The sequence below is a fragment of the Chenopodium quinoa genome, unplaced genomic scaffold, assembly GCF_001683475.1.
Source record: "Chenopodium quinoa cultivar QQ74 unplaced genomic scaffold, ASM168347v1, whole genome shotgun sequence".
Taxonomy (NCBI): domain Eukaryota; kingdom Viridiplantae; phylum Streptophyta; class Magnoliopsida; order Caryophyllales; family Amaranthaceae; genus Chenopodium; species Chenopodium quinoa.
Genome location: NW_018744593.1, coordinates 3412118 through 3423329, shown reverse-complemented (window position 1 = coordinate 3423329; position 11212 = coordinate 3412118). Strand labels below are relative to the sequence as shown.

At 36.5% G+C, this 11212-nt stretch overlaps 1 protein-coding gene and 1 long non-coding RNA gene across 2 annotated transcripts; one reads left to right on the top strand and one right to left on the bottom strand.

The window, feature by feature from the left end:
* The first annotated feature begins 1453 nt into the window (after window positions 1–1453).
* On the top strand, window positions 1454–2853 carry LOC110699818. The gene is made up of 4 exons (XM_021877331.1): window positions 1454–1881; window positions 2088–2225; window positions 2453–2555; window positions 2797–2853. Exons 1-4 carry the CDS (start codon window positions 1454–1456, stop codon window positions 2851–2853), a joined length of 726 nt encoding a protein of 241 aa, XP_021733023.1.
* Window positions 2854–6394: 3541 nt separating this feature from the next.
* LOC110699678 lies at window positions 6395–10259 on the bottom strand. Its single transcript, XR_002506963.1, has 5 exons — window positions 10075–10259; window positions 9269–9473; window positions 9021–9097; window positions 7594–7698; window positions 6395–6984 (listed from the first exon to the last, which is right to left on the bottom strand). It is a non-coding gene; the product is annotated as an uncharacterized LOC110699678 (long non-coding RNA).
* Between the last annotated feature and the right edge of the window lie 953 nt (window positions 10260–11212).

Below are 11212 nucleotides of genomic sequence, written 5' to 3'. Positions count from 1 at the left end.
TACTTGCTTAGTGATTGCTTGAGTCTAATTAATTAGGTGAACCTTAGTCTCTTGGGATTTAATCCTTACTTGCCCGTCTACATAGTAGTGGTCTTGTTTGGTTTATTTTTGTTAGGTACGCAACACGCCTACCAAATTTTGGCGCCGTTGCCGGGGACTACGGTTTTCATCTAGTTATTTGTGATTCGTTTTTACTAAGCTATTGATTTGTTGCTTCGGCTATTGTCCCTTGTATTTTTGATCTCCTCTTTTTAGTTCTTTGTTGCATGCAAACTCGACATTCAGGTTTAGACAGCTTAACACCTTTTGACTCTGAAATCAAAGCTACCGCAAGGAGACGAAGAGGTAGAAGAATGAGATATCAAAATAAAATGACCGAAAGAATCAAATCTTTATTGGAGTACGGCATTCCTGATACCACAACCGGGCTCCTATCCAGCATTGTCAGACCACCTTTTACCGCTCAGAGCTTTGAATTAAAACCTCAATTCATACAGTTCATCTCCAATGACTCATTTGCAGGCACACCTCATGAATGCCTTGTTAGTCACATAGACAGTTTCTTGGAGAAGTGTAAAACCATAAAGCTCAACGTCGTTACCGATGATGCTATCAGACTTTGTTTATTCCCTTTTTCACTACGGGATAGAGCAAAGGAATGGTTACGAGACGAAGGTATAGGCTCTTGTGATACATGGGATAAGCTTGCCAAAGCTTTCTTAGTAAGATTTTTAGGGCAAGAGAAGACTGCAAGGTTAAGGGACGAGTTAGCTACCTTTCGTCAATCTGATGATGAGTCTTTATATGAGGCATGGAGAAGATTCAAGCGCTTACAGAGACAATGCCCTCATCACGGTATCCCAGAGTGGATGTTAATCCAAACATTCTACAATGGTCTGACCCATGAGTTCCGCATATACATTGATGCTGCATCCGGGGGTTCTCTCATGACTAAGAACCCAACTAAAGCCAAAGAGCTAATTGAGAAGATGGCAGCCAATGATAATTATAATCCAGGGGGCAGAAATACTGTGAAGACTAGAGGAAAAAATTTGATGTTGATGCTTTTACTCTCTTGACAAGTTTTGTATAAGCATTAACAAGCAAGTTTGATAAACTTCAAGTTGGATCCTCTTCAACTTCATTCGAAACACGTCAATTATGTGGTATTCAAGGCAACATTGCATCACAATGTCAACCTCCCTCTGACGAAATGTCAATCGAGTAAGCAAATGCCTTCTCTACTACGGCACCTAAAAGGCCGTATGATCCTCATTCAAACACATACAATGAAGGGTGGAGAAATCATCCGAACTTCTCTTATAAGAACACTCAAGCTCAATTGAATTCTCCGTCACCACCACCTACCTTTCAAGTAAGGGCATCATTTAATCACCAACCCATGAATCAAAAACTGCCACCACAAACTTCAAAATACGATCTTGATTCCATTATGGAGACTTTCACTACTTCCCAACTTCGACAGCAAGAGCTTATGACAAAGCAATTTGAGCTACAAGCAAAACAAAATGAACACTTTGAAAGTTCGATTCAAATGCTTTTTGCTCAAAATAAGAGGATAGAAACTCACCTTTCTCAACTTTCACAACAAGTGAGTCATTTATCAACTCTTCATGATCAAGCAAAAGTCCAAAAGGAACAATGCAATGCAGTTTTCTTGAGAAGAGATGAATTATTTTCGAGGAAAATAGATGAGAAAGTGTGCAGTGTAGAGTCAAGAAAAGATGAAAAGTGTGAGGATGAAAAAAGTCCCAAATATGTTGCTCCACCGGCCTATGAGGAACCAATGCCCTTCCCGCAAAGGTTGTCAAAAGCCATGCTCGATAAACATTTGGGAAATATTGCGAGACTCTTAAGAAGGTATATGTTCCATTCCTTTTTCTGATCTTTTAATTCAAATGCCTCAATTTGCAAAATTTGTGAAGGAAATTAAAGATCAACATGATGATAAGGAAGTAGTAAATGAGAAATGCTCTACTCTTTTACGTGATAGCCTACCACCTAAGCTGCATGATCCTGGTAGTTTTACTATTCCCTGTATGATAAACGAAATATGTATTTGATAGGGTTTTGTGTGATTTAGGTGCTAGTGTTAATTTAATGCCTTATTCATTATATGAAAAATTAGGTTTGCAAAAACTTAAACCTTCCCCTATTTCTCTTCAAATGGCTGATAGGACTGCTGGACTCGTGTGGTTGAAGATGTATTAGTTAAGGTTGGTGAACTTGTTTTTCCTGTTGATTTTGTTGTTATGGATATGAAAGAAGACCATAAGATCCCGATTATATTTGGTCGTCCATTCCTTGCCACAAGTCAAGCTCTAATAGATGTTTCTAAAAGACAAGTGACCATTAGGACCCATGATAAATAAGTAGTGTTTAAGCTCTTTAATGAACATAATTTTATATTTGATGGTGGTACTTGTTTAAGAAATGATGCTACTAACCATTTGGTTGTTAAGTGTGTATTTGACAAAAATCTTGTGAGAAAAGAGGACAATATTCCACCAAAGGATGTGTTTAGCTACATGAAAGTAAGTTAGGATACAAAGCATGTCAAATATAAAATGAAGGAGTCATTTGGAGGGGGATATTTTCATGGGCAACATTGCGGAGTTTCTTCTTTGTGTGGTGACCCAGGTTGAGCTAATAAAGAAGGTAAAGCTTAAGACCTTAAACAAGCGCTTTGCGGGAGGCTACCCGTATTTTATTGTTTTTTATTTTAGTCTTTTCTAATTTTTGTGTGTTTTCATTTTTTTTTTTTTTGGTTCTTAGAGAGGTAAGGAGAGTGTATCTTATGCTATTGGAGTTTCTATTAGTGTAGGTTTTTGATCTAAGAAGGCTGATTTAAAGGGAGAAGAAATCTGGATTGCATTCGGGCTCGATCGGGCAGAGCTTAGCCCGATCGGGCGCGCATACGGATCAGCGAAACTGCTCAACTTCAAAATGCCATAACTTTCTTGTTACTTATCGAATTTTTGCGCGACCTATCGTTAGAAAGCCTTTTCAAGTCTACTTTCCAATGCAATTAGAATCACTAAATTATCATTTATACATCAAAAGTTATGATCAGAATAGTGCACATGACTCAATTTTTATCTTTTTCCCACTAACACTCTGTTTCATTCTTGTTCAAATTTGTTCCAGAGAGATGTGATAGGCCGTCATCGAGCCTACCAAAATATAAATTCCTATCTTGGTCTCACTAACTAATAGCAAGGGTAAGAAAGGGTCGAACCCAAGAGAGGCGTTGAATCAACCACCGAGTACTACCGTTTAAATAAGCTAAATGAAGTCGAAATTGGTTTGGTCTTGAGTAATTTCTACTAGTTCGATTCAACTAAAGCTAAGAGGAGATTAACAATATTTAGAGGAATCTAAGACTCGGGTTATACCACTCAACTTCATCACAAATCATGATTAGCATGCAACAATCAAGGTAAATTAAGGGGATAAATTAGGGGAAATCATCTAAGGCACCCAACTACTCTCTCAAGCTAGAGGGATTACTTGAATCATGAATACATCCTACTCTCGTGGTTACAAAGCATAAAACAAGTGTTAAAGCATAATCACGATGACATAAACATTCCCTTGACCGGAAATTTCTATTCTCATGGCATTTCAAGTCAATTAAGCATAAGGGAGCTAACTAAAGTTCATCTCTCAATCCTTCGTTGAGAAAGCGATAAATAGTTCTAGCAATGGCCACATACAAGAACTAAGCAATTAAACCACTTAAGCTCAACTAATTAACAACCAATAATTACCCAATTATTACATGCAACAAGTAATTAGTGACTACATTGAGGGTTTTACCCAAACCCTAGAAATTAGACTACTCACAATCCATGGAGATTAAAGCAATTAAAGATTTCAAGCAATTCATGAACAAGTTCAAACTAAGGATTAAGCTAATTAAAAATCTAAGCATGCAAGCATTAAGCAAGTAATTAACAACAAAGTAGAGAGGAAAGGAAGAGAATAGTAAGAAATAGTTACTATGAAGCTTCAAAGTGAGCAACAATGGTGGAACTTGTATTCTACAATGATTGAAGTTGAATATTTCCAAGCTAATAATTAGAATCTAACTAATGATTTGAGAATTTAATGTTCTAGGATTGCAAAACTAAGAGAAAGCTCTAAAAACATTTATTATTCGTATAAATGAGCTCAAAGGGGGTATTTATAAGACCCCCAAATAAAAAGGACGGAGAAAACAAGAATCAAGGTCAACTGTAGGTCGGCACGGACGTGATGCCTTATGCACGGCCGTGCAGGGCATGGCAGAGCTACTGTTTGGGCTGGAAATCATGCACGGGCGTGCCAATTAAGACACGGACGTGCAGCCTCTTCTGCACGGACGTACCAACTTAAGCACGACCGTGCAGGCCTTGACAGAAGGTTCTTACTTGCTGGAGCATTCCTACACGGTCGTGCAGATATCTGCACGAACGTGCTAGGTATCTTGCACGAGCGTGCAGGGCAAGGCAGAAGCTCTTATGTTGCTGGAGCACTCCTACACGGACGTGCAAGACTTGGCACGGCCGTGCAGGCTCTTCTAAGCCCTTTTCTTCATCTTTTTTTCTATACTGCTCCTTTCCTTGGCTTCTTTCTACCATCTTCTTGCTTCTAACCTCGGTTTAGTATCCATGGGCTTCATTTGGTCGTCTTTGGACCTAGAATCTCAACAAAAACACTAACAACCCATGAAGCATAGGATACACAAAAATTGCATAATAATAGAGTAAAAGTGAACCAAAACACAAATTTATCAAGTAAACTAGGTTCAAAAACACCCTAAAATCATATCAAATAGAAAGTTATCAAGATGCATTGCAATCCTCGAGGCTTTGGTGACATTGATGTGGTGATGATGATGAGGAGTAGTCACCTTAACTACTAGCTTCCCTTTAAGACAATGGGGACATCGTCTAATTTAGCTTGGGGGGAGGTTCTCGTGTACGCATGGTATATCTTTCACCCTCTCTCTTTTTATTTATTTATTATTATTATTTTCTTTCTTTTGGTGTGTTTAGACTAGTTTTTTTTTAATTATTATTTGCTTTATAGGTTAGTTTTTATGCTTCCCTGTGCCCCTTGATGAAATTTTTTTCAAAATTGTTTTTATTCTTGGTTATTGATGATAAATTTTGTGGATTAGTTGGTCATGATTTGATATTTAATTGCTTTGAAACCTTAATATGCGTCAATTTTTCCCAACTACTTGTGAATATAGTGCTTGACTAGTTGATTTTGGTAAGGAATGTGTGTTAGTTCCTGGTATGTTAATGAAGTTGAGTATTGGTTTATAACTTTGAGTAATGTTTGTATGATTCATTATCATGCACATTGAAGAGGACAAAGGCATTTGTTCCTTTAGGTGGCCTTCAGACGATACTAGATACATTTGTTCCCTTCTTGCTACCCATGTTGTTGCTTGTGCCCTTTTATTGTTTATTTAGCCACATTACAAGCCTATTTAAGCCCCATTGGTTACTAGTCCCAATCTTAGCTTGGGGGAGCTAATAGTGAGTGAGGTGAGGGAGTTGTAGTGTGCACATAATTTACACAACTTAGGTGGATTTGAGAAGTAATTTGTTTGTTCTTATTTTGTGGATTGAAAAAAATTGAAAAGGTGTTCAAAAGTTGAAAATTTTCCAATGTGAGATAAAAAGGAAAAAAAAAAGAGAAAAAATTATTCCAGTGTTCAAGTGTTCTAATGAAGGTTGCTCAAAAGAAAAGAAAGAGAAAAATTAGTTTCAAGGAAAGATTGGGAAAGAAAAAATGTTCAAAGTTTGTTTGATTCACTCTAATTCTATAATGTTTATTTTTATGAGTGATTTATCGTAAGAGTTGAAAATATGTGATATTATTGGATTGGTTGTTTGGTGAATTTTTGTAGTGCTGAGTTGTGTTGGAGATGATTGGTCATTATTTATTTTTGACCTTCACTAGGCGAAAAACATAAATAGGCACCGGTTCAAACCACCCTATGGGCACCGGTTTTGAACCGCTGGGTATTTGAGGGATGCCAAATCTCTGAAGATTTGGCACCGGTTCAAAACCGGTGGCTATTTAAATATTTGGCACCGGTTAACCGGTGCTAAATACACTCTTTGGCACCGGTTAACCGGTGCCAATTACCCATGGCGCTTTTTTTTCAATACAATAGGTAGTGGTTTTGACTTAGAACCGGTGCCAAAAGTCCCTAAAAAAATTTTAAAAAAAACTTTTAGCACCAGTTCTTTTCCAAAACCGGTACCAAAAATGCCCAAAAAAATAATAAATTTTTTTTGCATTTTTTCACTTAAATTGTACCAAATACTTATATATAATCATAATATACATAAAACACATATATTTTCTTTGATAAATTGTAATATTACACTTTAAAAAACTGAAGAAAAAAAAATACAGAATCAAGGTCTGGAGAAGTAGAGCCCTTGATTTAACAGCCAGGTCAACTTTCCTTTTGTAAGCTGCTGTTTTCTATTGCCTGTGTTGCTTGCTTTGTGTCTGGTTGCTGGTTTTTGTTTGCAGGGTGTGTTTAGCTGTTGCTGGCTACTGCTTTCTGTTTCTAGCTGCTTAGGCTCTAGCTGGTGTGTGCTGGTTCAGGCTGCTAATTTTGTTGCCTGCTCTTTCAGCTGCTGTGATGCTGCTGTTTGGTTGCTGAACTGGTTTTGCAAAGCCTGTTGGCTATCTGCTAGTTGTTAGCTGTTGTCTGGTGGTGCTGTGCCTGCCTGGTGCTGGCTGTTGCTGTTGTTTTACCTGTCAAAGCTGCTAAACACACACACACACACACACACACACATAGACACACACACACACATATTGTATATGGGGAGGACAAGACATTAATAACATGGTTTTTGCTTGTAGAAAATAGCCACTATTAATGTTGTCCCTCTGAGCTAATCCAACAGTGAAAGTTACCAAGTATTTTGGCTTCTTTTTCAAATCCTGCAGGTAAAAGTGATACGGTAATGAAAAAAAAGAAGATTTTTGAGCAAAAAAGAGGGGAAAGGAAAGGGTAGTTTCAATATTTTCTTCAAAATCAATCAACATATCTCAAAAAAAGAGAAAAGGGTTGGGGGAGGTTATCAAACTAAGACATAACAACAATTCCTAATGCATAAGTTTGTATGCACACAGAAATTTGAGTGAAAAGTGTACACAGAAATTGCAAGAAAATCCTTCAAACCAACAGTCTGCCTTTTTTCCAATAGATAAAGTATACATTACATCAATGAGACTAGGTCATTAATGCAAAAAAAAAGTAGATAATAGACTATGAGAGTTGAGAACTATTTGAAAAAAATTTGGGATCCTGAGAAGTTAAATCAACTTATTTAAATTTTAGTAGCTTTTCTGTCTCAAGGTTTTCTGCAGCTTTGCCCTCAGATAGAGAAATTTGATTCAATGGGAAATATATGGAAATTTAGCAAGGTTCCTTTATTATGAACTTGTGCAATGTTTCAGCATCATAATTGAAGGAGTATCAATCCGATACTTGAACAGAAACAATCAACAGCACTAAAATAAGTATTGGTTGGGTCAATAGAAGTGTACCTCACTCGGTTCACCCCACAATATTCGAAGAAAAAAATCACTTTCTCCTACTACAATTCCTGGAGGTAACATCTCAGCACCACGCGGGTTGGTTGGTACATATATCTGAAAAAATACCAGTAAACTGTTACCAGCCAAATAATAAATGGAATATCTATCAAGCAACAAAATAGCCACAAACCACATTAATTCTACATTTACAGGGGGTCAGGAAGAGAGTCAATATTAAAGCAAGTTTCACAGCAATGAAAATCATACTTTAATTCAAGCACGATATGATGTTTGATGAGGCTACAAGTCTACAACTGATCTGGAACTCCTTCAATAAAAAGCTCTTAGTAAAATAAAAATAAATAAACTCTACAACATTTCCATCAAAAGTCATAACAAATACCAAATACCTATGTCTATGACATAGGCAAAGCTACTATAAAGGGTAGAACAGTGAAGATAATATGTTGATCAACTGTCATGGTCTCAAGATATAGCAGCACTGCAGTAAGAATAAAGCAAAAAAATTGCAATAAAAATTTGACACTTAAAACCTGATTGTTTTTGTTATCAAAGTTTGATTTTATTTATTACTGGGAAAATGTACTCCCTCAGTTTTCTCATTTGGAATTTTTTGAGAGATTCCAATGGAAATGGAATCTAACACTTCAACGGTTTTTCAGTACCTCAAAATATAACCATATGGAATCTTGTTAGATTCGTCTTTATTTCTATTATTCAAAAATGCAATTTCACAAGAACTTTGAAAGATATTTAAATTACAATGTTGCATTTAAACTATGCAAAAAGAAACTAGGACAAACATAAATCAACGAAGAGAGTAAACAGTTTTTTGTTTGGTATAAATGATGGTGGGTCAAAAAACAGAACTCCCAAAATACCTTAATGCAGACTATATACATTCTTCTTGTTGATTAACAATAAAGATATCATATTTTCATGTAGTTATGCAATCATGATACAGCGTATAATTGGACAACAAAGGCTTCTAGTCAGTCATTTCGTGTAACTCATACAATGATGCAGAAATTTAAACAATGCTAGCCTAGATTAATATGTTTGAAACTATGATAACTTAACAAACACCCAAGCAACCCAAATTTAAGGCACAAAACAATATAAAAACATTATCATATTTAATTTTCAATTGAATTTCTCTTTTGAAGCCTGAACTCATTAAAACCCATTGACCCTTATCCGACCTCATTGGCCCTTTTATGAATATCAAATTATAATCAACTGGAAAGCCCTTATTTCAACACAACATAAGGTCAAAGGCAAAATAAGAAATTAAGCTATATAAAAGAGAGCTCATGCTGCTACCATGAATGACAACTATATGTTGTTTTAGGCCAAAAAATGTAACACGATCACACATGATTATGATTTGAGGATAGGAGGGAGAGAATTAGTACGCTGTGCTGAGGATATCGGGATGGACATTGTACTCCTTAGCGAAGACAAATGGTACGATTCCTTGAGGAAGAGCAACCTGAGGATCAAATCAAACAATGAGTAGTGAGCTACATTACATTTATATATCCAATAATTCACCAAATAAGTGGTTGCGAGTAGTATGAATGTAATTCTAATTACCTGTACTATGGCAATGTGTAAGAGGGTTCCTCTAAGAAAAAAGAGAGCATGAGAAATGTAATCCTACCTTTAAGAGAAAGAATTCTCGAGTTAGGGTTCATCAAAACAGAATCAGCCGTGATGGGACGCCTCAAAGGTTGATTAGGCATGTTCATGTCAATAATAACAACGCTGTTCTAAGGCGAGGTCTCTCTCACACAAATGTACTTGTCTGATTCCATCGTTACATGAGTGAAAATAATGAACTGTGAACCTATTTCTACACTTGGAAGCTGCAAATCCCAATAAATAGCATAAAAACTCAGCTTCACTCCAAACTTATAGAATCCAACAAAATTTCTTAGTTTTACAAAATTAAGAATCAAAAGTATCAACTTAAGTTCATATGAATTGCACCAACTCATTTCAGTTTCACCTCAAACAAAGGTAGAGTTCGTCCTAATTTCACTGAATTTACAGATCATAATTCAGTATCACTTAAACTAAACTACTTCCAATTCGCAAATTCCAATAATTCCACCAACTCAACTTAACTACTAATCAAAATCAATAACCAAGCATAATTAGCAACCCTAAAAATCGCATATTTCTAGTGAATCAACCAAACTCAATTATATCGACATAATTATACAAAATTTCCAATCAAATCTATAACAAATCACATCAATCAAAGTCCAGATCAACTAAAAAGCTCAATCACGACAAAGATCTGAGCAGATCCGATAAAAAACACCAAACATACAAACAACACCAAAATCACTAGGGTTTTGAACTGAAATAACTCAAACAACAAAAAACACCAAAAAAACTCAAAATGAATTGGACCAAAAGACCAAAATATAATGTAAAGCTAAATAACCCAGAAACCCTAACCTCGAATTTCTGATTTTTGGTTCGAAATTGATTCAAATTTGTTGTTGTTGAAGACGCACGAACATCGATTTAATTCAAGATAGACGAACCCAGAAACCCTAACCACCAATATTGTAGAAAGAGAGAAGAAAGGAAAAGGAAAGTGGCGGTTATGGAGAAGGAGATCGAAGGAGAGAGAAGGAGTTTGAGGAAAGTGCTTAGAGAAAGCTCAGAAGCCCCTTCAATGGAGAAATTCGAGTATGCTTCAATGGAGGAGAGAGAGAGGCAGATCAGATAATGAGAGAGGAAGAAAGATCGAGGAAATGAAAGCAAGAGAAAGAAAGAGTATATCTGGTTTTTTTTTTATATATTTTACAATAGATTTAGCACCGGTTCGAACCGAACCGGTGCCAAATCCCTTTCTCCCCTTTTTTTTTAAAATAAATATTTTTTTATTTGGCGCCGGTTTGAACCGGTGCCAAAAAGATGATTTGCCACCGGTTTGGCTGGAACCGGTGCCAAAAGCTTGTTTTCCAATCCCGCCCATTTTTTTAACCACCGGTTTCCAAAAACCGGTGCCAAAGGTGGGGTGCCTTTGTCATTTTTTCTACTAGTGCTTGGTTCTATTATAATTTGGCTCCCTTAAGCATGGCTTTATTCTCACATTTTCCCAAATGTTTCCTACCTTTTACCCTAACCTTACGTTACAAGCTTTAAATACCTTCCGACTTTTTTGCATGGAGTTGTATGGATGTGAAAGTAGTTGTCTATCAATGCGAAGAATGATTTGATATATTCCGAGTCGACTATTAGGTTGAGTGTATGTCTTTTAAACACACGAGTGCGTGAGTTGGGAGGGCATTGTTCACATATAAAGGGGTGGTTGGAGAGGGGTCGAGTATAAATGAGAGTTGAGTGTGTGAGCACTAGTCTTGAATTCTATATGCTCTTGTGGTTTGCTCTATTTGACAATTGTTAGGGAAGATTGGTAGTTGGGTGGATTTGATTGATTGACTTTGATACATATTTGTCGAATTTACCCTTGGGGGAATTTGATATATGTGTTTTATACCATGTTTTATCCCGGTTTCACAGCGTATTTTGCATGGTTTTGAGCTCTACGGAGTTATTTCTCGCTAACAATCTCTTCTTTAGTGTG

Bases quoted from the DNA above. Each gene is read 5' to 3' on its own strand.
- LOC110699818 (XM_021877331.1), top strand. From the start codon at position 1,454: ATGGAGACTTTCACTACTTCCCAACTTCGACAGCAAGAGCTTATGACA. The intron at 1,882-2,087 runs GTATATGTTCCA...TGTATTTGATAG, and splicing joins ATTGCGAGACTCTTAAGAAG to GGTTTTGTGTGATTTAGGTG. The intron at 2,556-2,796 runs GTAAGTTAGGAT...TTTGGTTCTTAG, and splicing joins ATGTGTTTAGCTACATGAAA to AGAGGTAAGGAGAGTGTATC.